Source organism: Lygodium microphyllum, chromosome 4 (genome assembly GCF_053477565.2).
Source record: "Lygodium microphyllum isolate KBCC chromosome 4, Lygodium_microphyllum_v1.1.10, whole genome shotgun sequence".
NCBI classification, from domain to species: Eukaryota; Viridiplantae; Streptophyta; class Polypodiopsida; order Schizaeales; family Lygodiaceae; genus Lygodium; species Lygodium microphyllum.
The window spans coordinates 174,718,523-174,744,076 of NC_141138.1; the positions used below are offsets into that span (position 1 = coordinate 174,718,523).

Genomic DNA, 25,554 nt, shown 5'->3' on the forward strand with positions numbered 1-25,554 from the left:
GATATAACTATTGAATAATACGATGCTCATACAGCAAACACACTATGCAGTGAATGAATACTGAACCTTGAACTCCTGTATCTCAAGGATCAGAGCAGGGGTAATGAGCTGGAGAGTGTGTCATACTTCGAACGGATCCCGAATCGCAACAAGGCAGCCTCCGGATGTCGAACACCAGCAAACGCAGCAGTGAGAAGCTGGATCTGATGCAGACAGCCGTGAGGAGAGAGAAAGACTAAAAACGCAGGCAAGACAGCTTGCAGGAGAGAGAAATACTAAAAACGCAGGCAGGACACCTTGCAAGAGAGAGAAAGACTGAAGGCAGCAGGACTATGATGACGTGGCAGGTTGTACGGCAGCAGGTCTGCATAGGAACAACAGTCGCTTGACTGAAATCAGCTCCAAATTGTGTGAAGAGGGCTAGAAATCAGGCGCCAACTGATGGAGACAGCAATGGACAGCTTTGGTTGAGATGTCCTCGGTGAACGGGGTGTGGGCAGCAAGCTGAAACACCTGAAATCTGCAAAAACGAGATTGAGAGAAGAGTGGAGGGTTGGCTGCCAATTTATAGAAAATTAGGGTTCTAGATCCTCTCCCACTTAACTCTCTTGATCTGCTCCCCATTTTAGGGTTTTGGCTAAAATAAGCCTAAAATAAGCATGTTTTGGGGTTGTTTAAGTGACTAAGTGCATTTCTTAGCACAACACCCCCTCTCAGGCCCAAAATAGGGCTAGAAAAGTAGGCCAGCCTAAATTTTGATTTACCCCAAGGCGTTTCATTTCAAAGTAGCCAGGGCATCGGACAAAGGGTGCGCGTCGGCTGCCCAGTGGCCTACCAAGACTATAGAGGCGATGGTTATCTTACCAAGGGAGCCCAAGTGATCACCCCAGAGAGGCTAAGGCATCAGACCAAGGGTGCACGTTTGCTGCCCAAGGGCCTACCAAGTCCTACAAAGGCGGATGGATACAACAATGGACTGTGTTGGTTGTGTTTTGGTTTTTTTTTTTGGGTTAGAAAAGTGTTTTGAAAATACATAAAGAATATAGGGGAAGCGACCGATTAAGTGACAGATAGGAAAGGATAAAGAGAGTTTTAAACCCAAGTCATGCACAAAACTAGTAAGCCAATCTCTCAGACTGACTAGGATAAGTGCCTAAGGATGATAAAAGTGTGTGTGTGTGCCAATCATGTGGTGAATATATGTAGAGGCAAAAAAGATGATGGTGGGCTTAGCAAGTCAAGCAAAGTAAGCAAGTAAGCAAGGGTAGGGAAACTGCCTTTTAGGAGAACTGACATGTGTTATGCCACGAATATGGTGGATCCTAGAGTTGACCACTCCAAAAGACCAAAGAGGGATAAATGTGTACAGATGTATATTTACATGAATAAAATGCCAATGCATGGGGTAATGCAAAGGGAGATGCAAGATGACATGCTCATGCAATATGCTATGCAACGGTGCCACTTGGACAGTGCCCTCGTAGGGGAATTGTTCACTTGTCCAAGTGCCCTTTTACAATCATGTCATCTTGACAGTGTGGATGAAGTTACAAATGTCCATAATACAATACAAAGGAATAAATGAATGTAATGTCTAAAAAATGTAAGCATCATCACTGTCACTATCAAGAGTAGAAGCCGCCCCCTCTCAAACTGGAAGGGAAAGCAAGAGGGAAGCACCCTCTCCCTGTCTAGCTGAAGAAGTAAGGGAGGGTGTATCCAAGCCGATCCTGGGTAGGAGGTATTGAAAAACTGGCCGGTTGACCGCTTTGGTCAAAATGTCCACAAAATTATGTGATGAAGGCACAAACTCTAGGCAAATAGTGCCTAGCTCAACTTGCTCTCTGAAAAAGTGAAAGTGGACTCCCACATGCCGTGTCCGTGGTGTGATGATTGGATTATCCGCAAGGGCAATGGCACTTTGGTTGTGGCAGTGGACAACTGTGGGAGTCACATGGTAAATGAAGTGCCGCCAGTAGACTCCTCAGATAGATGGCCTCGGTGGTGCCATCTAAGAGAGCCCGGTACTCAGCCTCAGCCGTGGCCACCACCGTCTCCTGCTTACGGCTGGACCAAGAAATGGGAGCTGTGCCCAAGGTAAAGAGGTAGCCGCCATGGGAACGCTGGATGTCAGGATCTCCTGCCCAATCAGAATTAGTGTACCCCTGCAAACATAAACCAGAACCATATGTCAAGCCATAAGAAAAAGTACACTGCAAATAACGCAACACACAAAGACATGTAGTCCAATGTGACATTCTAGGTACTGTGAAATACTGACCGAGTATGCTAATTGAGTAAGCTGAATCTGGCCTAGTGTAAAATAACCAAAGAAGTTCTCCTACAATAGAGCGATAGGTACGATTATCGAAGGGTTGTCCTAGGGTATCCTTTGACAAGTGGACAGTAGGATCAAGAGGCGTGTCCACTGGCCATGTTTGATCCGTAGTGTACTGGTCCACGAGCTGAAGTGCGTACTTTTGCTGTGACACAAAAATACAGCCCCTAGAACAAACTATCTCCATTCCCAAAAAATAGGACAACAAACCAAGGTTTGTCATTTCAAATGTAGCTTGAAGCTTAGCCTGAATTTTTGCTATGGTAGCAGAATCTGAACCTGTGATGAGTAAGTCATCAACGTATAGTTGGATATAGCTAATCCCCTCTGCAATAGATTGAATATATAAGTTCGGGTCATAAGGGGTAGAATGGTATCCATGAGTCTGTAAGAACTCATCCATCCTATGGAACCAAGACCGCAGTGCTTGCTTCAGCCCATAAAGAGCTTTATGCAAGCGGAATACCTTATTCCTCGGGTTGCCAGTAGGAAAGTCTGGTGGCTGCTCCACATAGACCTCCTCCTCGAGAAAACCATTTAGGAAGGCACCCTTGACATCCATTTGATGTATCGGCCAACTGTGGTGAGCGGCTAGCGTGAGTAGCAACCGAAAGGAAGTCAACCGTGCAGTAGGAGCAAAGGTCTCTTCATAATCAATGCCATGCTTTTGGCGAAACCCTTGCACTACAAGGCGAGCCTTGTACTTGACTAAAGTCCCATCAGCTTTTAGCTTAGTCCTAAAAATCCACTCGGACGATCTTCCAATGTCCAAGTCTCATTTCGGTTAATACTTTCGAGCTCCTTCTCCATGGCCGCTCGCCATTGAGAGTGCTGAAGAGCCTCCTGCCATGTATCCGGCTCAAAATGCGCTATGTAATCAGCTATAAACAACGATGCAAATGATGCCTGAGGAGCAAGCCGGGTAGATCTTCTAGGTCCCTCTGTAGTGGAATTTGGTGGTAGGTCCCTCCAATCCCGCAAGGTCTGCTGGTACCAACGAGGTAACGGGTCACGCGAAGGGAGCCTAGAAATTGAAAAATCTGGGAGAAGATCAGGAGCGGGAAGTAGACCAGGCTCAGTAGGCATGATCTCTGATGATATGGAAGAAGGAATCGGATCGGAATCCGGTGCAGAAGATTGCACAATATCCCTCTCGTCAAAGACGACATCCCGCCTAACAATCACCTTGTTTGTTCGAGGATTGAACAAACGATAGACTTTCACCGCAGAGGAATATTCCACAAAAATAAGAAGATTAGCTTGGAGAGTGAGCTTTCCTATCTTGTTGTTATGTGTGTGTGTGTACGCCCGACACCTGTTGACTCTAAAGTGGGAAATAGCAGGCCGAGAGCGAAAGAATGCCTCATACGAGGTCTTTTGAGGAAGAGCTACAGTCGGACACCGGTTAAGGATGTATACCGAAGTGTTAACAGCCTCGACCCAAAGGCGCTGAGGAAGCTCTAGAACGGTATAGAGAGTCCCATTTCCATGACTGTCCGGTTCCTATGCTCTACAACTCCATTCTGAGAAGGAGAGTTGGTAGAGGTGAGCTGGCGAGAAATGCCATGCTACTGTAGAAACTTGGAGAACTTGTGGGAGATAAACTCACCACCGTTATCACTCCTCATACAACCGACACGACGACCAGTTTGGTTATGAACCAGCAGCGCCCAAGCAGAAAAGTATGTGAAAGCGTCGGATTTATGCTTGAGGAAGTCCACCCACAAGTATCTAGAATGATCATCCACTATCAAAAAGAAATACAGTGCGCCATTTAAGGCAGCAGTGGGTGTCGGCCCACAAAGATCAACATGAATCAATCTAAGAGATGCCTCAGCTCTATGGAGGTTTGCTGAGGAAATGAGGTACAACGCTGCTTCCTGAGTTAACAAGCTTTACAAACATCTTGAGCGAGCTTCAGGCGTGGAAGGCCCTCACGAGCTCACGACGTAACAACTCATAAAGTGAGTCATAACCAAGGTGCCCTAAGTGAAAATGCCAAAGACACTCATTGTTCGTAGGCTCTTGAGAGATGGCTAAGGCTTGGAAGCTATGGAATAGGGAGTCCTCGGCTATCGACTTGGTTAGAAAGTGTGTCATGTGGTATAGGCCATTAGGTTGTGCCTCACCGCGAGCAATCACTAAACCAGTCAGAGAGTCAAGCATCTCGATTGTGGTCGTTGTAAAGAAAACCGCTCGCCCCAACCGGCAAAGCTGCTGAACAGATAACAAGTTCACTCTAGCGTAGCCAGATCCAGGCCCTTATTAGTGGCAAAACTGACGCAACCTTGTGCCTGAATCTTGACTGAGGAGTTGTTTCCTACGCGGACCCGCCCGACTGTAGGGGCTTGGGTACGGAAGATGCCTTTTATAGGAGTCATGTGATATGTAGTTCCACTGTTCATAATTCAAACAGGATCTGAAGTGCTTGGCTGTGTCGAGTGGGCCTCTGCGCTAACCTCATCGGGAGGCAACTCACAGATATTGACGAGACTCACATTTGATGTCTCTATGGAGACGATGTGGGCCTCTACATACTAGTCAGACAAGCCCTTTGGAGTTGAGAACGTTGTTGATTGATGGCTGTGCGGTGGCAGTGTGAGTCCGATCTTTAAATTGCCCCTTTCCATCACCTTGCTTCCCTTGGAGGGGGTTGCCCGACTAAGGGGCGGGGGTCTGAGACTCATTGTCAAAATGGCCAGCCTTTTGACAATGTTAACAATACCTATTCTTTTTAGATACATTCTGCCACCCAGGTTTGAGATATTGGGATGTTCTTTATGATTCCCCGGATTGCTTTTGATTTTGATTTTGATTTTGAGTTTAAGTGGAGGTTTGGTTTTGTTTTCCCTTCCCTTGTTGCCCTTGCTAAGAATGAGCAACAAGAGCCCCCTCTGAAGAGGAATTCATATGAACCGATTGAACAACCGTGCGTAACGCAACAGCTGACACTCAAATTAATAGAATGTAGGCATGGTAGGTTTTGAAATTATGCATTCCACAAAATTAAATTATTTTCTAGGAAGTTTGTTTAGGAACAATGTGACATGATCGTCAGAGGACTTAGGAGTCCCCGTAGTGGAGAATTCAGTGAGGAGACACCGAAACTCAGTCTACTTGACTTTCAAGTCATCCCGGTCAGTGATTTTGAAAAGCTGAAGCTCATGGTCAAGATTAATACGACGGGTCCTATCTCAAGCCGCATAGCGGTCAGTCAAGTGTGTCCGTCGCTCTGATGCTAAGCCAAAATGTTGAAGCTGAGAATGAAACTCAGGCATTAAGCCCTGCATCAGCTCGACAATAGCGGAGGCATTCCTAGCCTTCCATGAGTGGATAACCTCGTATGGAACAAGTGTGGGATCGGGTTGGGGTTCCAACCCCTGCACAAGATCCCATAGGTTCTGGGAGTGAAGGACATGTCTCATCAAGTTCGACCAAGTAGTAAAGTTTGACCCGTTAAAACGAGTCTTGTCATTAAATGCATGCTTGGCAGAAGACGAGCTAGAACCATGAGGTGTCGAGTAGGTAGGGTAAGATGGACGTGGGATATAAGATTGTGAAGGGTAAGATGGTGGAGGTGGATGTGTCTAATAAGAAGAAGGAGGAGGGGAAAAAGATGGGTAGGCAGAAGTAGGTTGTGAGTGTCCAATGAGTGCCGATTGAGCCGGAGACATCGGAACATGAATGTGTCCATAAGGTGCCGGTGTCTGTGAAGGCATTGGGACACGGAAGCCCTGTCCAAAGTGAGACTGGGGTATAACAGTATGACCAAAAGGTACACTAGGGAAAGCCATGGAGGCAAACTGTGGAGTCAACTGATCCACACTCGAGAGAGACTGGGGGGGTATACCCAGGGTGCAATGATCCCGAAAGTGTGTGTGAAGTAGGTAAAACACCACTCGACAGAGGTAAGGATGAGGTCGTAAAGGATATGGCTATGTTTCCATAACCCTTTAGTGTGATGTGCGGTGCGACATAAGGTGCTTGAAATGGAAAAGTGAATGGTGTGAATGGAAGTGGAGAAGCAGCGGATGAATGTGGTGGGTTTTGAAAATGAGTTGTATGAGGTGCAGATGCATTTTGTTCATTTTTATCATTTAATGATTGGAAATGAAAATATGAAGATGATGATGCACCATGTAATGAAGAAAAAGGAACAACAAATTCATTCTGATTTTGTGAAGTAGACGTAAAAGAAGGAAGGGTAGAAGAAAAGGTATCTGGCTTTTTCTTGTAATCTCCACGACGTGTGTTATCATACAAGAATTGGTCCTCAAGGGAACCTTCTCTGTAATCAACAGACTGTATACCTTGTTCTGCATGATCTCTACCAGAATATTGCAAAACAGAAGAAGTAAAATAAGAAGGCACATAAGATGAATCTAATGTACCTTGCACCGGAGTGGATGGAAGTGGGTGAAATAAATGAACATACTCCGGGTCTTGTTTTCCAACAGGGGGACCTATCCCTGATGGAGGTCTCGACGGCCTTGCAAGATCATCAGACTTACGCGCAAAATCTGAAGAGAGAAATTCATGTATACCTTCATTTAGGAGATTTTCTTGAGCGGCAATCCTTCGATCGAGCTCCTCAATCTTCTTTCGTCTATAAGCTATGATTAGTTTATATTCTTCAAAGGTCGGTTTGCCTAGTTGTTCTTCTGCGTAATCAGAAGTGTCATCTACCATGTCGAAACTTTGCGGAGCAAGCTGATCCGCCCACTCTCGCTCGGTTCTCAGCATAGTTGGTTTTGGAGACTAAATTGGTGTTGTTGTGTTCGAAGTCATTTGAACCTACTGTTGTTCTTGCTTCTTGTGGAGAGCTTTCAGATCAAAGACCTAGGTTTCTCAGAGAATACCAGGCTCTGATACGATGTTAAGAAATACCCTGACATAAAAACATAAACAAAAACCGTACGACAAAGCACAGATTGATAAAAGAACACAGTTAGGGTTAGGGTAACTCAGAGACAATGAACACAGTGAATAAATGAAGTGATATAACTACTGAATAATATGATGCTCATGCAACAAACACACTATGCAGTGAATGAATACTGAACCTCGAACTCCTGTATTTCAAGGATCAGGGTAGGGGTAATGAGCTGGAGAGTGTGTGTACTCCGAACGGATCCCGAATCGTAGCAAGGCAACCTCCGGATGTCGAACACCAACAAACGTAGCAGTGAGAAGCTAGATCTGATGCAGACAGTAGTGAGGAGAGAGAAAGGCTAAAAACGCAGGCAACAGGTGAGAGAAAGACTAAAAACGCAAGTAGGAGAGCTTGCAGGAGAGAAAAAGACTAAAAACGTAGGTAGCAGGTGAGAGAAAGACTAAAAACGTAGGCAGGACACCTTGTAGGAGAGAGAAAGACTGAAAACGTAGTGTGACATTAACGTGACATTAAAAGTGATATTTAATTTTAATGTCACATTAAGGTCATAAGTGTGGAATGTGACATTAAAAGGGATATTTAATGTCACATTAAGGTAAATTTAGGGGAACATGCACGAGAATGACCGTCCGGGCTCTTGGGCGCCCGAACGGGGTTAAGGGGAGCCTAGAGAGTAAGGGAGTCCAGGAATAGTAGGACTCCAGGAAGTTGACGGCTGGCAAAGAGATCAGGTTTGAGGGCCAGCACTTATCTAGGCGTGGCTGGGAGGATAGACACACTCGTGCTTCCATCTTTTTTCAAGAAATCTGTCTCCGTCATCTAACATTGGTATCAGAGCCTATGTTTCTGATCATTAATCGAACAGAAATCCGTCAGGTTGTCAATCGCTGATCAAGCCGTCAGTTTTTGGAACGCCGCGTGAGCATCAGTCGACGGAAGTCGGAAGCGCCCCGTCCCGTCGCGTGAGAAAACGGGCCGTCAAAGAAAATTTAAAAGAATTTTAGCGCCACGTCACATTAATGTGACCTTCAACGTCACGGCAGAAAAGTTACGGGCAGAAACGTTCCGTTACGGGTAGGGAAAAAGAAAAAATAAAAAAACGTGGAGCCGTCGGCATCCGCGAGGACCAGGCGTGGAGCCGCCAGCATCCGCGAGGACCAACCACATCAGACGTGAAGCTGCCAGCATCCGCGAGAATTAGATCAGAAGTGGAGCCGCCAGTATCAGATTGCTGTTGACGGGTAAATCCGACTGTTCCTGAGACGGATAGGACTGCTCCTGAGACGGATAGGACTGCGACTGCTGTGAGACAGGCAGAAAAATATCATATACAACTGAAGTCACAGCCTGCCATTAAAAATCAGGGAAGTATTTTATCTTGTATGCAAATTTCTTATTTTTGCTTTCCAATTCCAGTGTATTAATGGCAGAAAAAGGGAAAGAAAGGGTAATGGAAAGTTCTAGTTCTGGGGATCAACCTATGGTAGACCCCCATGAACCAGACATACAAGAAGAACAATGGGAAGAATTTTTTGCCACGCGAGAGCAATTTGATGATCTTTCTGCTTGTGTGCAAACTCAGGGGGTTCAAATGGAATTTTTAACTCAAACACTTATTGAAATAAAATCTCAGTTAACTTTATTGTTGGAAAAAGATAAAAATAAGATAGAAATCTCAGATGTCCCATCTTCATCGAAAGATTTAGATGTGACCATTCGAGATTCTAAAGAACCCCAAACCTATCATAAATTGAGGGATAATTTGGTTTTAAAGGATATGAAACCACCTCAATTTTATGGGGAGGAAAAAAATAGGAATAAAGATACAATCTTTAATTTCCTCCAAAAATGGGAAGATTTACATAAATTAAAAAATACCCCACTACATCTCCAAGCACTGGAGGTCAGTTTAACTTTGGGGCCCAAAGCATATAAGTGGTGGCAAATTTTAAAGGAGGCGAATAAAATACCTGAAACTTCAGCTCAATTTGAATCCGTCTTTTTAAAAGAATTTCTTCCTGAAAATGAAATGGAAAGAAATTGGGAAGATTGGGATTATGTCAGACAAAAGGGACGGCCCCTACTGACATATCTGGAGGAATATCGTGAGATAATCCTCAAACTGGAAGGAATTGATGAATTCCAAAAAACAAGAGGATTCATTAGGGGACTGGATAAAGCCTGTAAAAAGGAAGTAAAACGGAGTTTACCTAAGACGCTTGAAGAGGCAATTAAATTTGCATTAATTTATGAAGATAGTACGCGTCCAGGTACACTCACCAGTCTCACTGATATGGAGCCCAAGTCTAAGGAATTAGAAACCTCAAAATTTGTGGGCAAATTTAAAAGGAAAATACCATTTTTCAAGGGTAAAAAACAACCTTTTGAAAAGAAACCATATATGAGGCCAAAGTTAAGTCCTGATGACTTTGATAAGGCCAAAAAAGAAAAATTGTGTTTTAATTGCCTATCCCCTAACCATGCTGCTTGGAATTGCCCTCAAAAGAAAAAGGGGGAAGACAAAGGAAAGGACAAGGGCAAGGGAAAAGAAAAACAAATCCATGTAGTGCAGACCTTAGAATTAAAGGGCCATGAAAAGTATAAATCTTGAAAGGTCTTGCACATGGATGTACAACATAAGTGTTGTATGTCAACTTCTTTGTGGCAGCCTACTTTTGGACCACATGATTTACTTAGAGTACATGGATTGATAGCTGGAAAACGGGTTAGAGTCATGATTGATGACTCTGCCACACATAATTTTATAAATTATGCACTTGTAAACAAATTGAAACTTGCCCAACAAAACAGTGAGCATCAATATGTTGTGCGTATGATGCAAGGCCAAGACAATAAAATATGGGATACGATGGTATCCAATTTGGAAAGCGAGATTCAAGGATATAAAGATAAGCTTGATTTCCAAATAATGAACATGGAAAGAGCTGATATTGCTCTAGGGAGGAAGTGGCTATGGGGATTGGAACCATCCTTGAAACGTAGCTATCACCATAATACACTGGAATTTGAAAGGGATGGTAAGACTTTTGTCATTCAAGGTGAACATGAAGTATCTGATAATCCTTTGCTGTGTTCTACTGAAGTTCAGAAGCTGATAAAGAAGGAAGTTTGTGAGGTATATATGCTATGGTCTCTTCCTGTACAGAATACTTTTACTTTCTGTAATATAAAGCAACAATTTTCTTATGTTTGCGAATTGAATGTAAATAATGAATTGAACAGTTTGTTAGATGATTTTAAAGATGTGTTTCCTTCTGATTTACCAAGTGGCCTTCCACCTGATAGGGGTGAAATAAATCACCCAATTGATATAAATAAGGATACACACCCAATTTCAAAACCACTGTATAGGTTAAGTGAAACACAGCATCAAGAAGTTGAGAGACAAATTAAGGATTACTTGGATAAAGGATTTATTCAACCTAGTAATTCACCTTGGGCTTCACCAATTTTATTGGTAAAGAAAAAAGATGGTTCTATGCGACTTTGTGTTGACTATAGAGCACTTAATAAAATAACGGTGAAGAATAAATTTCCTATGCCCAGAATGGAAGATCTTTTTGATCAATTACAAGGGGCAAAATTCTTCACAAAGATAGACTTAAGATCAGGTTATCACCAAATAAGAATTAAGGCACAAGATGTTTCCAAGACGGCATTCCGTACTAGATACGGGCATTATGATTTTTTGGTGATGCCTTTTGGCCTCACTAATGCACCAGCTACCTTTATGAAGCTGATGAATAATGTTTTACGGCCCTATCTAGGACATTTTGTAGTAGTCTTTTTGGATGATATCTTGATCTTTAGTAAATCAAGAAAAGAACATTTGGAACACTTACAATTAGTATTCCAACTGTTAAGAACACATTCCCTTTATGCGAAGAAAACTAAATGTGAATTCTTCGCACAAGAGGTCAAATATTTAGGGCATATAATCTCGAAAGAGGGAATCAACATGGATCCAGAAAAAGTAAGGGCAATTATTGAATGGCCACCTCCACGGAACCTGGAAGAGCTGCAGATCTTCCTAGGTTTATCTGGATTTTATCATAGATTCATTCGAGATTATGCCAAAATAGCTGTTCCAATGACAGACCAACTTAAAGGGAAAGGGAAAAGTTTTAATTGGGGAACATACCAAAATGAAAGTTTTCAAAAACTTAAGGTAGCTATTGCTACAGCTCCAGTATTATTAATAGTGGATCCCAATAAACCATTTGTGGTTGAAGCTGATGCCAGTGATAAGGCAATAGGCGCGGTTTTATTACAAGAAGGTCGACCAGTTGCTTTTGAAAGCAAGAAATTAGATCGTGCAAAACAGAATTATTCTGTTTATGAGAGGGAGCTGTATGCAATAGTACATGCAATGAAGAAATGGAGGCACTATTTGTATGGTGCCAAACTTTTGATTTTATCGGATCATGAAAGCATTAAGTGGCTTAATGATCAACCAGATTTACACGGGCGTAAAGCCAGATGGGCCAAACTCCTCCAAGAGTTCGACTATGAGATAAGATATAGAAAAGGAAAGTATAATATAGTAGCTGATGCACTCAGCAGAATGCCTATCATTAATGAATTGAGTTTTACTCAGTTCACTTCCAACTTGCTTGAATCTTTAAAAGGGAAATGCCAGGTTGATCCGGTATATTCCAACATATGGGAAGCAATAAAAAATGGGGATCCAAATGAAAGTGCTTCTACTGAGGAAGGAATATCTGAGGATGTTCAACTAGGAAATGGAGCATCAGGGGTTGCTCAAACTGGATTCAAGTGGAAGAATTTTACCATTGATAATGGTTATTTACTCTACAAGGGTAGGGTATGTGTCCCGAAAGATATAGAAATAAGGCGCCAGATACTCTTTGAGTGTCATGATACCCCTAGTGCGGGACATCCAGGAGTTAATAAGACTTATAGTCTTATTAAAAGGCAGTTCTATTGGCCTGGAATGAATAAGGACGTCCTTGACTATGTGGTCAAATGTAATAAATGCCAGGTTAATAAAGCTGAAAATTTAAAAATGGGAGGACTTCTCCATCCATTAGAAATTCCTTCGGGAAAATGGGAGAGTATCTCCATGGATTTTATTGTTGCTCTACCTAGAACACAGAGGGGGCACGACTCTGTGTGGGTAATTGTGGATAGGTTAACCAAAATGGCTAGGTTTATTCCAACTTCAACTGATGTTAAAACACCAGAATTGGCTAGATTGTTCGTAGAGAACATATACCGATTGTATGGCCTTCCGGCAAATATAATTTCTGATCGGGATAGAAAATTTGATAGCCATTTTTGGCGTGCGGTATTTAGGAAATTGGATACTAAACTTAGCATAAGTACGGCGGATCATCCGCAAACAGATGGGCAAACTGAAAGGGTTAACCAAATTCTTGAAGATATGCTTAGGGCATATGTAAGTAAAAGGCAAACTAATTGGGAAGAGTATTTACCGATAGCAGAGTTTGCATATAACAGTGCCAAACACTCTTCCACTGGATATAGTCCATTTATGTTGATGTATGGGTTTCAGCCCAGAGCTCCTTTTGCAGTAGGACTGCATAAGGAAAAGGTTCAGGCAGCTAAAGACTTTTTGGAGGATATGAATAGTATGTTAAAATTTGCTCAAGAAAATATTAAAAAAGCTCAAAATCGAGCTAGAGCATATGCAGATCCTCACCGAAGAGACATCTCTTTTGAAGAAGGAGAATTGGTCTATCTTAAGGTGCCTGAACAAACTAAAACTATGAAAAAGGGACACTGTCCAAAGCTTTCACCAAGGTATTGTGGTCCTTTCTTAATACTCAAAAGGGTGGGAGAATTGGCTTACAAGCTCCAACTACCTGCTGGTAGTAAAATACATTCAGTTTTTCATGTAAGCAAATTAAGGAAGAAGCTGGGTGATTTGGATAATCTAATCTTAAATGATGATATTGAGGAGTTATTCTATGACCAATCTAATCCACATGAACCAGAAAAAATATTAAATGTTCGTAATAGACGAACGAGGAATACTATTTATCAAGAATGTTTGGTTAAGTGGAAAGATTGTTCAGAAGAAAGCTCAACATGGGAGCGAGTAAGTACTTTAAAGAAAAGGTTTGCCGATTTACAGTTAGACCTTCCAAATATCGTTTTCGAGGACGAAACCGATTCTTAAGGGGAAGGAAATGTGACATTAATGTGACATTAAAAGTGATATTTAATGTCACATTAAGGTCATAAGTGTGGAATGTGACATTAAAAGGGATATTTAATGTCACATTAAGGTAAATTTAGGGGAACATGCACGAGAATGACCGTCCGGGCTCTTGGGCGCCCGAACGGGGTTAAGGGGAGCCTAGAGAGTAAGGGAGTCCAGGAATAGTAGGACTCCAGGAAGTTGACGGCTGGCAAACAGATCAGGTTTGAGGGCCAGCACTTATCTAGGCGTGGCTGGGAGGATAGACACACTCGTGCTTCCATCTTTTTTCAAGAAATTTGTCTCCGTCATCGAACACGTAGGCATTAGGACTGTGATGACGTGGCAGGCTGGCTGGAAATCAGGCGCCAACTGATGGAGACAGTAGTGGATAGCTTCGGCTGAGATGTCCTTCGCGAACGGGGTGTGGGCATCAAACTGAAACACTTGAAATCTGCAAAAACAAGCTTGAGAGAAGAGTGGAGGGATGGCTACCAATTTATAGAAAATTAGGGTTCTGGATCCTCTCCTACTTAACTCTCTCGATCCGCTTCCCTTTTTAGGGTTTTGACTAAAATAAGCCTAAAATAAGCATGTTTTGGGACAGTTTAAGTGACTAAGTGTATTTCTTAGCACAATAAGTACATGCCGTACATGTTGAAGTGTGAAGACAGAACCATGCTGAAACTGCAACTGCACACTGTCAATACCTGCAATGTCACATGCATAGTTGTCCCCAAGATGGACAACACCGTGTCAATCCCATGTATAGTCAGAAAATCACTCACAATGAGGGTTGACATGAAAGGAAGCACCTGAATCTAGAATCCAAGTGTGCGTATCTGCAAGTAAAGCATACGTCATTCCCACTGTCATTGTCACGAGTGACTACATTTACCTCTTCAATTTTGACACTGCTATTCTTAGGCTGACTCTCTTTCTTCTCTTCCTTGCTATCATCCGTCTTCTTGCCCTTTCCTTTCTCTTTCTTCCATTTGTAGCAGTCACATTTAAAGTGACCCTTCTTGCCACAATGATGGCATTCAACATCCTTACCACGTGATTTACTGCGTCCCTTGCTATCAAATTTTTCTTTTTGCTGTGATTTACCCCTAGTATGCAAAGCACTGGAAGACTTACTGGATGCATTGTTCTGTCGATTCATTTCTTCCATGAGTAGAGCACTCTCTACATCAGCATACAAAAGCATCGCATTAGAATTGCTCATAGCAGTCCTGAATGTATCCCATTTCTCTAGCAGAGTGCAAAGCAAGAACGTAGCCTTAAATTCTTCATCAATCATGAACTTCAAGGCAACAAACTGGCTGAAAATAGAGTTAGACTCACTCAAGTGAGTAGACATTGCTGTACCCTCTTTTATACGCAAATCCATAAGCTTTTTCAGCTAGTAAACTTTGGTTGTGGCACTCTTTTGGGCATACAGTTCTTCCAATGGAGTCCAAATAGCATAGGCAGAATCCAAACCTTTAATGTTAAACAGCAAGGCATCAGAAATCGATAGCTCGATGGTTGAGCGTGCAAGCTCATTTAACTCATCCTAGTCTTCCTGTTCCATATCTGCGGGCTTGGCCCCTTTGGTCTTAATCGGCCTTGCTTGTTTCTTCTGCAACAGGATATTATAGCATTGTTTTTGCTAGACTGCAAAGTTATGTGTTCCTTCAAGCTGAAATGTGCATGAGATGATTGTTGTCATTGCTGCCAGCCACAATTTTCAGTCCAAATGTGACCAAAAAGCTAAGCAAATGCAGGCCCAAACTGTCACACAAGTGACCAAGGTATAAACAAGTACCAATCAACAATAAATAACCACGTAAAAGCAGAAATTTCAGATCTGCAAATAAATTTTCAGAAGCACTAAACCTTATGCTACAGCACTCCACAACTGATTACAGCTTTTCCAAAGGACAAATACATCACATTACATGAGAAGTCCCAAATTTTAGCTGCAATTTCTGTTGTACATGCACCCACGGGTACAAAATTTGACATGCACGGTCAAAAGCCCCAAATTTTTTGTGCTCAAAGCATCAACCATACATTTGCACTGTCTTTGACATGAATAGAATAGGCCAATTTTGCCAAATTAGAGCAATTTCAGCAAAACCCCCAACATTTTTCCAAGTGCTAGATGTCCAAATTGCATGGAATTAAGTCCGCATGTACATAAAATGACCAAATGGTGCAGAAATTTTGCCCAAACAGCAAAAGCCCCAAATTGCACAGGGTCCAATGTGCATCAATGTCGAGAAATTGGGTAAATTGCAGCCCAATTCTTGCATGTACATGAAAAGCCTCAAATGTTAGAGGCAAAATGTCACAAATTCTTGCAATTTCTGAGACAAATATCACTGTTGTGTCTTGCTCACATCAAATTTGGACAAATCCCCAAAATTTTTCAGGTCCAGTGTGCATAAATTTCATTGAAATTGAAGAAATTTCATCGAAATGTGGAAAAATCCCAAAACTTCACAGGTAATTGTGTACTGATTTCGCAATTTCTGAGTCAGATTGTCCACTTCTGCATTAAAATCCCCAAATCCGAGAAAAACCCTCATTTTTTTAGGAGCAAATGTGCATAGATTTGTATTCTGTGCTTGTGCCGCAAATGTCCAGAAGGGAAAGGAAAGGAAACCTCTTTTTTTTTTCTTTTTAAATTTCAGAAAAAAGGAAAACGTTGACCGCCAGGTTCGTAATTACTTGCCTAGTCACGGCCCTCACGTGTGACATGTCGGACATCCATTGAAGCCCGCTCCGTTCGGTCGCGTGCCGTGGCCCGCAGTCCATTTCACCTGCACCGTTTCGTGTCACCTGCGCCTGGTGGCTTCACCTACAGCCTAGTCTCGTGCGACTGTTTCCTACAGCCTACGACCTGTCAACTGCTGTCGAACCTGTTGCTTGGTCTGCGGCCTGTCGTCTCTGCCGTCTCTTCTGCACGTATCAGACACTCACAACTGATGCCTAAAGTTCCTGCTCGCTTGTCTCGAGCTTTGTGAAACATGCACAACCTATGTGCTCTGATACCAGTTTGAAGTGAGCGATGTGTAGTGGCCATGCAATGTCTTGCGATGAAAATATCAAGTAGAGAGCAAAACATGAGCAAGAGTAGAAAGTGAGAGTCAGAGAGAGAGATGCACGATGTTCTTGGGTACAATTTTGTGTGTACCTCTTTAGGTTTTAGATAGATATATATGAAAGTACAAATGTGCTAAGGGTGTGTTCACTTCCGTGCACATATAAAAGGCATGATGGCCCTTTATTCCCAACAACACGTACAATAGTGGGTCATTGGCTGCGTGGGCTTTGGCATAGGCTCCTCTCTCCAACAGAAGACCACTTGAAGAATGGCCATGACTATACTAGGAGGAGGAGCCCTTGAATAAATAGGCCCAAAATATGCCAAATGAAACCAGTCTTCCTTCTCGAATAGGGTGGTCTAACCTGATTAAGCACTTAATTACAGCAATTAGCAAATGAACATAAACTGAAATGCTCACTTTACCTTCATAAACTTGGACAGTGGACACCCTGTTGGCCCCAAAATTGGCGCCCCTTTCGGTATTTCTTTAATTTTAATTGGTGATGGATAAATTACAAGCCGAGATTTCACAATCTCCTTGGCTGATTCAAAAACCCCTTGCTGTTCCGATAATCAGCAAAGCATTCGGGCAAATTGCCCCTTGATTTTCACCCAGGGCTTGCTCTAATGGAATCCCAACTGGTCAATTGCTGCCCCAAATTCACAATAGATGGGTTGGTATCTGAAATCCTCACAATTCCACGAATTTCCGGTGCTGATTTCAGTGTACAATGCCTTTGACTGATGGCACGGGTTCCAAGGTGGCTGCTAAACCCTAATTACTGCTGTAATTTAGGGTTTACAGCAGTAAACTCTCTGCTGTCCACCAAATTTGGCTGTATTCTGCTACCCATGGCTGAGAATTGCTGAGAATACTTGAGCATAGACTAGAGGAGATAAGAGAATGCTGTAGAAAGAGAGAAAATCAGTTGAAACGTATCTTCTAATTTGTAGCTCTGATGACAAATTTGATGGCACCAACAACTTCAAAAGGGAGGTAAAACTGTAGCTTGGCTCTTGGCTGAGCTTGGCTGGCAAGTCCACTCCTACCGCCACCTCTCTTGAGGCGGAAGAGAAAACCTGCTGCCCCCTGTCCTGTTGCGGCGCGCGATCAGTCGTCGTCGCCTCTCAGAGCCAAATTTGATCACCTCTTGTCCCTCCACCAAGCTCCGAATGGCTGCCATTCAGCTTCCACCACCCTTCAACAGCCTTCTCCCTAGTTGCATAGGAAAGTTTTGGCAAGTGGCAGCCTTCCTAATGCATTTTCAGCCATTAAATTAAATTTTCAGAATTAATTAATTCTGAAAATTCATTTCAGCCGTTTTGACCTTACCCAAAATTGAACATGCCCATCTGGAATGAAATTGGCTAGGCCATTTGCAACTTGGAGTGGTTCCCAACCTTTGTTGACCCTTAGACTAGCATTAATTAATTAGTTAATGCTAGTCCCTAGTGTCACCACTGACACTTGATGGCCAAACAATTGTCCTAGGGTCCAACCTGGCACCAACTGACCACCAAAACCTAGTTGGCATAACTTAACACAACTTTTGCCTTTAACACCCATTGCATCCTCGGGGTCCTTGGCCCGTTCCCATGAAATAACTGCCATGTGCATCACACGTGCTAAACAACCTTGCACATTTGATTAATAACTTAATCAAACGTTACTAGCAAGATTAAAGCATCTCAAAATTTCACGTCCCCGTGACACCAAATATGAAAGCTGGTCGGCCAGCATTTAATGCTGGCAAATTGGCATAAAATGTCACAAATGCCACACAAAAATCACTAAAATAATACCTAAATAATGACTATGTGCACAAATTTCATTGAAATTGAAGAAATTTCACCGAAATGTGAAAAAACCCTAAAAAATTCATGGGTAATTGTGCACTGATTTCACAATTTCTGAGTCAGATTATCCACTTCTACATTAAAATCCCCAAATCCAAGAAAAGCCTCAATTTTTTTAGAAGCAAATGTGCACAGAATTTGTATTCTGTGCTTGTACGTGCGAACGTCCGGTAGGGAAAGAAAACTTTTTTAAAAAAAAATTTAATAAATTTTAGATAAAAAGGAAAACGTTGACCGTCAAGTTTGTGACGACCTGCCTAGTCAGTGCCCTCAGGTGTGACCTGTCCGACGCTCGGCTGAAGACCGTCCTGTCTGGTTGCGCGTTGTGGCCCGCAGCCCGTTTCACCTGCGCCGTTTTGTGTCGCCTGCGGCTAGTTGCTTCACCTGTAGCCTGGTCGCCTGCGACTACAGCCTGGTCGCTTGCAACAGTTTTCTATAGCCTACGACTTGCCGACTATTGTCAAACTTGCTGCTTGGTCTATGGCCTGTTGCCCTTGCCGTCTCTTCTGCATGTATTGGACACTGATATTGATGCCTGAAGTTCCTACTCGCTTGTCACGAGCTTGTGAAACGTGCACAACCTATGTGCTTTGATACCAGTTTGAAGTGAGCGATGCGCAGTGGCCATGCAATGTCTTGCAATGAAAATTGTTGAGAATCTGCCAATCACAGCCTATGTATGCCCCTTTGTATGGAACAGCTAGGCTAGGAAGATGCAGTCCATTCTAGGAAGAGAGACAAAATCCCATATGCACAGTGGATGTTAAGTGCTAGCAAAGAACTCTATATAATGATATACTTGAACTATCACTTATATATGAGATGAATACAATATCATGATGCTTTCCTCTTTCAGTTAGTGTCATTGTCATTGTCATTGTCTGTCTAATACACAAGAATGTGTTTATGAGTTCAAGTCTCAATCTTGAAACCTAATTCACTTGTGTAACAGTCTTGTCTTCTTTGTCTATGTCATCTTGAGGTTTATCTCTACCTTCCAACCTCCATAGCTTTTGCCATGCTCTAGATCCCATGTTTCTCAACATGGTATCAGAGCCCAGACGGGCATGGCACTACTCCTCCAGCTACGGTTCATACTCTCTCAACTTTGCTTGATCTCTCCCCAGCTCAGATTGAAGGCATGACCTCATTTCTTCACCTGAATCTCATAGCCACTGCTTGTCTGCCATAGCCTACAGGATCCTATCTCCTTGGAGCTTCTTGATCTCCTCATCCAGGTGGAGATAGTTGACATTTTCTTCTGGGGGTTTCTTCCCTTGCTCAGGGCGCATCACTGCATCACGATACAGATCAACATTACACGCTCCTTGCCCCGGCATTGCCTGTTTCCTTGCTCGCTGTTCAGAACTGCGCACTTACTGGTCGTACGCTCTGTGTGATCAGCACTGGCCGCGAACAGTCCTGTGACCATAGGGCTTTTGAAGAGCCATATATAAACCTTCTTCCACTCAGAGGGATCGTCAAATGCCTGCTTCTGCGCGCTGCTACGTTGAAAAAACCAGTCAGGTTTAGAACCCTACTGTGGAAGCCATAGCTTTTCTACTTCAAGCTTTCATTTCACTTGAATTTCTCACTTCTCTGGAGTCAGCAAAACCCTTGCCACTCTGATCAGATCAAATTTCCCATCAAATCATCAAGGAGGGGAAATTTGTGCTTGGAAGATTTGAAAGAGTTGAAGAAATCAAGCAGCTCAAGCAACAACAACCACATCAAGCTCCTCTTCCAACTCATCCTTCTCACTCTTCTCACTCAACTGAAGGTTTTGCTACTTTGATCTGCTCCAAAACTCAGTCTTTAGCAAGAAATCGAAACATCAAAATCAACAAGAAGAAGGATCAAGAAGATCCAGCATCAACATCAAGCTCATCAAGAACAATATCTATTGATACTTATCAAGTGTTATTTGACACTATTCTTCTTGTATCCTTTGATACACTTAAGAACAACACTCTTACTGAAGCATTTGTTACTCAAATTTGAAGTTTCCAGCCAATATAAATCTTCAAGAAGAAGATTTGGAGCACACGCCTGAAGATCCAAGCACCCACCTGAAGATCAGGCAACCCACTTGAAGTTCAAGCATAATATCTCTTCATACTAATTCAGTGCTTCTTGGCACTTGTGTTTTTTAGCACATTCAAAAATCAACTCATTGGTGGTCTAATCTCACTCATTTGATGTTGATGCATCTACCAAACATGAAGATTTTTAAGTGGACGCTTCTTATCAGGAGTGACATAACTACTCTTGTTGCTCACTGGTACTACATAGAAGATGTTTCTATTCTACTTGCAAAGAGACATGGAGCTGCCTACACCAAAGAGAAATCAATGAATCCATTTGAAGATTCTGAAGACATGTCTACCACTTTGCTTGAGGGGGACAACTAGAAGAGCAAACTCAAAAATGCTGCAAGCAACTGGAAGAGCAAACTCAAAAATACTGCAAGCAAAGTCAATAAAGGAGTAGACCAAGAAGATCATGAAGAAGAGAAGAAAGACAAGAAGATTTTCCATGCTGACAAAGAAATAGCAGATGCTGAAAAAGACCACAAGGGTCTATTGGTCCTTGTCTCTCAGTTTCTGTTTTAAAAGCATTGTACCTGCCTTAATGTTCCTTTCATAAGCTTGTAAAAACTCCTCATGTAGCCTTGTACTACAGCCTCTGTACACTTTGTGAGGCCCCTGTTACAGCCTTTGGATGTCCACCATGTTTATGGTACTCACACTTAGCCTTTTCTGCGACAGCCTCTGGTGTTTTGCCATGTTCTAGATCCTGTGTTTCTCAACAAAAATGTCAGGTAGAGATCAAAACGCGAGCAAGGGTAGAGAGTGAGAGTCAGAGAGAGAGATGCACGATGTTCTTGGGTACAATTCTGCGACAGTCTCTGGTGTTTTGCCATGTTCTAGATCCTGTGTTTCTCAACAAAAATGTCAGGTAGAGATCAAAACGCGAGCAAGGGTAGAGAGTGAGAGTCAGAGAGAGAGATGCACGATGTTCTTGGGTACAATTTTGTGTGTGTACCTCTTTAGGTTTTAGATAGATATATATGAAAGTACAAACGTGTGAAGGGTGTGTTTACACCCGTGCACATATAAAAGGCACGATGGCCCTTTATTCCCAACAACACGTACAATAGTGAGTCATTGGCTGCATGGGCTTTGGCATAGGCTCCTCTCTCCGACAGAAGAGCACCTGAAGAATGGTCATGACTATACTAGGAGGAAGAACCCTTGAATAAATAGGCCCAAAATATGCCAAATATGGAAGCTGGTCGGCCAGCATTTAATGCTGGTGGACTGGCATAAAATGTCACAAATGCCACATAAAAATCACTAAAATAATGTCTAAATAATGGCTATGTGCTTAGCCCAACTGGCATGCACAGTCTCACATATGAGTTGACAATCTTGCTAACATCTATATCATGAATATAAAGGATTCGTTATTGATGTATCTTGTGTGCTTTTCCGTTGTGCGATTTCTATGTCTCATGACAGGTTATGACTTGAAGTCCCTTGAAGGTTTGTTACACTTGAGACCATACTCAATGTTGGTAAAGATTGAGATCTCAACATTCAAGCTTCAAGCAGTGCAAGTAGTTGTCATCCTGATTCTATGGATCCACGACACGCCAAGCAGTCTAAACATGGGCGTCACCCTAAGAACCTTAGTGATACCATTACTTCCACAACCCCAAATCTGGGCTAAGTGTGATGACTTATTTCATACCCTCCTAAGAACTTTCAACTCCAAATGAAGCTAAAAAGAGCTAAAGAGGTCCCATGCATCAAGATCGCACCTTTCGTGCGAAAAGACAATCTGAACCAACTAGTTTGTCTAAGTTCAAGGCAAGCAAGAAAGATTCGGTAAAGAGGCCAAGGAGAACAACTCTAAGTACTTGATTTGGAGATAAGGGCAAAGCATCTTGGCAAACGAACCAAGAGACCCAAGTCCCCAAGACCCAAGGTAGACACTGACTAGCTTGATAGAAAAGGCTGCGTTAAGACCCCACTAATGAGTCCCGGCAGACATTGACCAACTTGATAGAATGAGCTGTGTTAAGACCCCGGAATGAGTTAAGAAAACTACCCTTAGAGTGCTAAGGATAGCAATCCATTAAGTGGGGGTGAGTGTAAGGGCTTTGTAGGTATGCCATGGCATTGCTGCCAGAAATACCTATATAGGGAGTAGTAGTCACTCAAGTCCTGCTTGGGATGTGCTTCTACATGTAATTTTCTATGCTCAGTGGTAAACCCTCGTATGGGTGGCATCATGAGGGTGTAGTCTTGAGAGGTGCCTCAATATTGTATCCTTCTATATCATGAATACAAAGGATTCCTTATTGATATATCTTGTGTGCTTTTCTGTTGTGCCTCAAAACTGTTCTTGTTTAAGTCAAATATGTTTGATTATATTATAAAAATTCATGTTAGGAAGGATAACAGTATGGCTGTTGCAAAAAGATGTCTACGTTAAAGCCTCTCAAGGTGGCCTAAGTGAAATGTGGGAGAAGCCAAGGCTGGGGGGATAACTCCATGGAAGGTTACCATACATAGCCTGAAGAACAGACTACAGTAACTCAGGTATGAGAAACATCTGTCAGAACTCCTGTATCATGATGTTGCTGAGTCTGCCTGGAGCAGCTGGCAGCATTGACAGTGTGATGGAATTATGGAACTGCAGAACTTGGCTAGAGTGGCCTACCTGTGGGGCAATGCCTCTGAAGACTAATTGGTAGTGGGCCTTCCAGATATGCCACCCTGGAAGGTTGCAAATGAGGTCCCGAACCTCCAATTTGATCATGACGCTTAGGGCTCTAGAGCTTGGTAGCTGGGCAAGGCTTCCAAGCCGACACAACCATACAGGAGCTAGCCTTGATAGTGGCCATCTCCAGCATCAGAGCAAGTGCCATCCTTGCTGACTGACTGCTAGTAGAAAGCTCCCCAAGTGAAGTGCCCTGGCTCATCCGTGTGATGTGAAATCTTGCAAGTCCCTTCCCAAGCCTTCTTGGCTGTCTTGCACACCCAAAGACAGTGCTTGGGGGTCCTGGTTTCTGAAAGATACTGTGAACTGCTAGCTCCCCACAGGCAGTCAACTAGATGGAAAAAGATACCTTGGTTACCAACTGACCCTAAGGTGGTTCCTAAAAGCAATACAGAAATGCTTAATGATGGTTTGCTGTGCTCAATGCCTACTGCTGGAGGGAGCTCAACCATCAACGTGTTGCATCAAGATGTGTTTGCCAACCTTCTCTGTGTTGGAAAAGAAGCTCAATCATTCTTCCAGATTGTTGAGGCTAGTCAGCTCCATTCTCTTGGGTCCTAGTCCAGGTCACCCAGGACTGAGCTCTCCCACACCCGTAACTTCCAAGCATGAATGCCTTGCCAAGCAATGTGTGGGTCCAACAGCAAAAACTTCAACCTGATAACATAGATCCCCATTTAAGGTAGGGTTTGGGAATGCCAAACATCTTTTGCCTTCTATACAAAATTCTAATGATTCAATTTTACTCTGATTATGGTGCTCCAAACTTGCTCTGGCATTTTCGTGGTCTCCTTTTATCTTTTTGTTTTTCATGGCTTTTCTGTACTTCTTTTGTCTTCATTTTGCAGAGTTGATACTAGATACAGTTAATTTTTGTCTACAGAGTTGTCGTTCTGTACACAAAACTCTCTCAGAACGTTAGAGATGAACTTCAGCAATTGTGCCTTGTATTCTTTTGTAATTCTCATATATGGTTAAGTTGACACAATGACTGGTTTCTCTCTGTTTCCCATGGGTGGTGGTATCCATTCTACATGGTGAGTCTCTTGGAAAAGTAGTTGTTGGAAAGTCTTAAGAAATTTTGGAGCAACATATTATAAGGGACTTGATAATTTGTTCCTGTTTTTCTTAGTGGATATGTCTAACCATATTGTGGACATGGGTAACCACTGGTATCACATGCATGTAATAGTAATGTAACAGTTGTACTGTCAGGTCATCGAGAATGCCTGCGGGGAAAGGTTATGTACAACTTGGTTTGCAAAAGGCTTAAATCAACATTGTGTCTTATGTTGTTTATGTTCATGTCTACTCTCTTCTACAACAACAGCTTTTGGGGGTGGTGGGGTGGGTTGTTTGTGAAGGAGAGGTAGTATCAGAGGGATGCAGCTAGTGAATTTTATTTTCTTTGACTCATCAGTCAAATTATATTGATGGTTGCATATAAGAAAACAGCATAACAATAGGATTCTTTGGGGTTGACTATCTTTGTAGGATTTTCAGACAAAAGGAATTCATGGAGCAGAGCCAAATGGCCAGAATGGCAATTTTCTTAGAGGTCATGTTGACGGGATAGAGGTCTGTACAAGATTTCACGACTGAAATTTGAGTTCCAATTATGTTAATACATGAAGATCTTAAGACCTCAGCAGCACAAAGCTTTTATTTTGTTTCCTGTTTGCTTTACAGAACAGCGAGTCCTTTTCCTTGATGGAGGACATGTCAACGCTCTCACTCGATGGAGTATGCTCACATCTTACCCTATTTGATGCACATTAAGATGCTCTCTTCATTAATGATAAAACAACAGATACAGCAGCAGTTGATGTCATCATTATATGCCTTGCAGGATGTTACAGTAATTTACAAAAGAAAGGGTGGACAGGAATCTTGCCAAAGTCACAATGACTGGCTTCATACAGTCCCTTTGGCCCCAGATGTGGTATCTATGAGTTTTGTTCCAATTACTACTCTTCTCAATGGTGTTCCAGGCACTGGCTTCCTTAGTCATGCTATAAATCTCTACCTACGGTGTAAGCTGATGTTGGCTCTACATGATTTTGCTTTTCCTGTTTGTGTGAAGTTTGCAAATTCATATTTTGACCAGGTCTTATCTTTATGGGCTACAGACAAGCCGCCTCTTCAAGAGCTGAGCAACTTTTTGGAGTTTCAATTGCCAAAAGAATGGGCCCCAGCTTTTGGCGATCTTCCACTTGGTCCACCAAGGAAACAGCAGGATCCATCATTACAGTTCAGATTAATGGGCCCAAAGCTTCACATCAACACAACACCTGTAAATGATAACTTATACACAACATGCATGCTAATTAGAGCGATCAGTGCAGGATTTAAGGCTAGATCACGCCTCACTAGTT

At 42.6% G+C, this 25,554-nt stretch overlaps 1 protein-coding gene across 2 annotated transcripts in view; it reads left to right on the forward strand.

Moving 5' to 3' along the window:
* Positions 1-25,554, forward strand: part of LOC148037927 (MACPF domain-containing protein At4g24290-like) — a 52,774-nt gene that overhangs the window by 26,354 nt on the left and 866 nt on the right. Inside the window, exons 4-7 of one of the 2 annotated variants that reach the window (XM_087676932.1) lie at positions 24,683-24,757; positions 24,869-24,922; positions 25,029-25,212; positions 25,309-25,472. In XM_087676932.1, the coding sequence (XP_087533058.1) occupies positions 24,683-24,757; positions 24,869-24,922; positions 25,029-25,212; positions 25,309-25,472 (477 nt within the window). Of the gene's footprint in view, positions 1-24,673; positions 24,758-24,868; positions 24,923-25,028; positions 25,213-25,308; positions 25,473-25,554 lie in introns of both variants that reach the window. The other variant, XM_087676931.1, reaches the window with a different exon arrangement.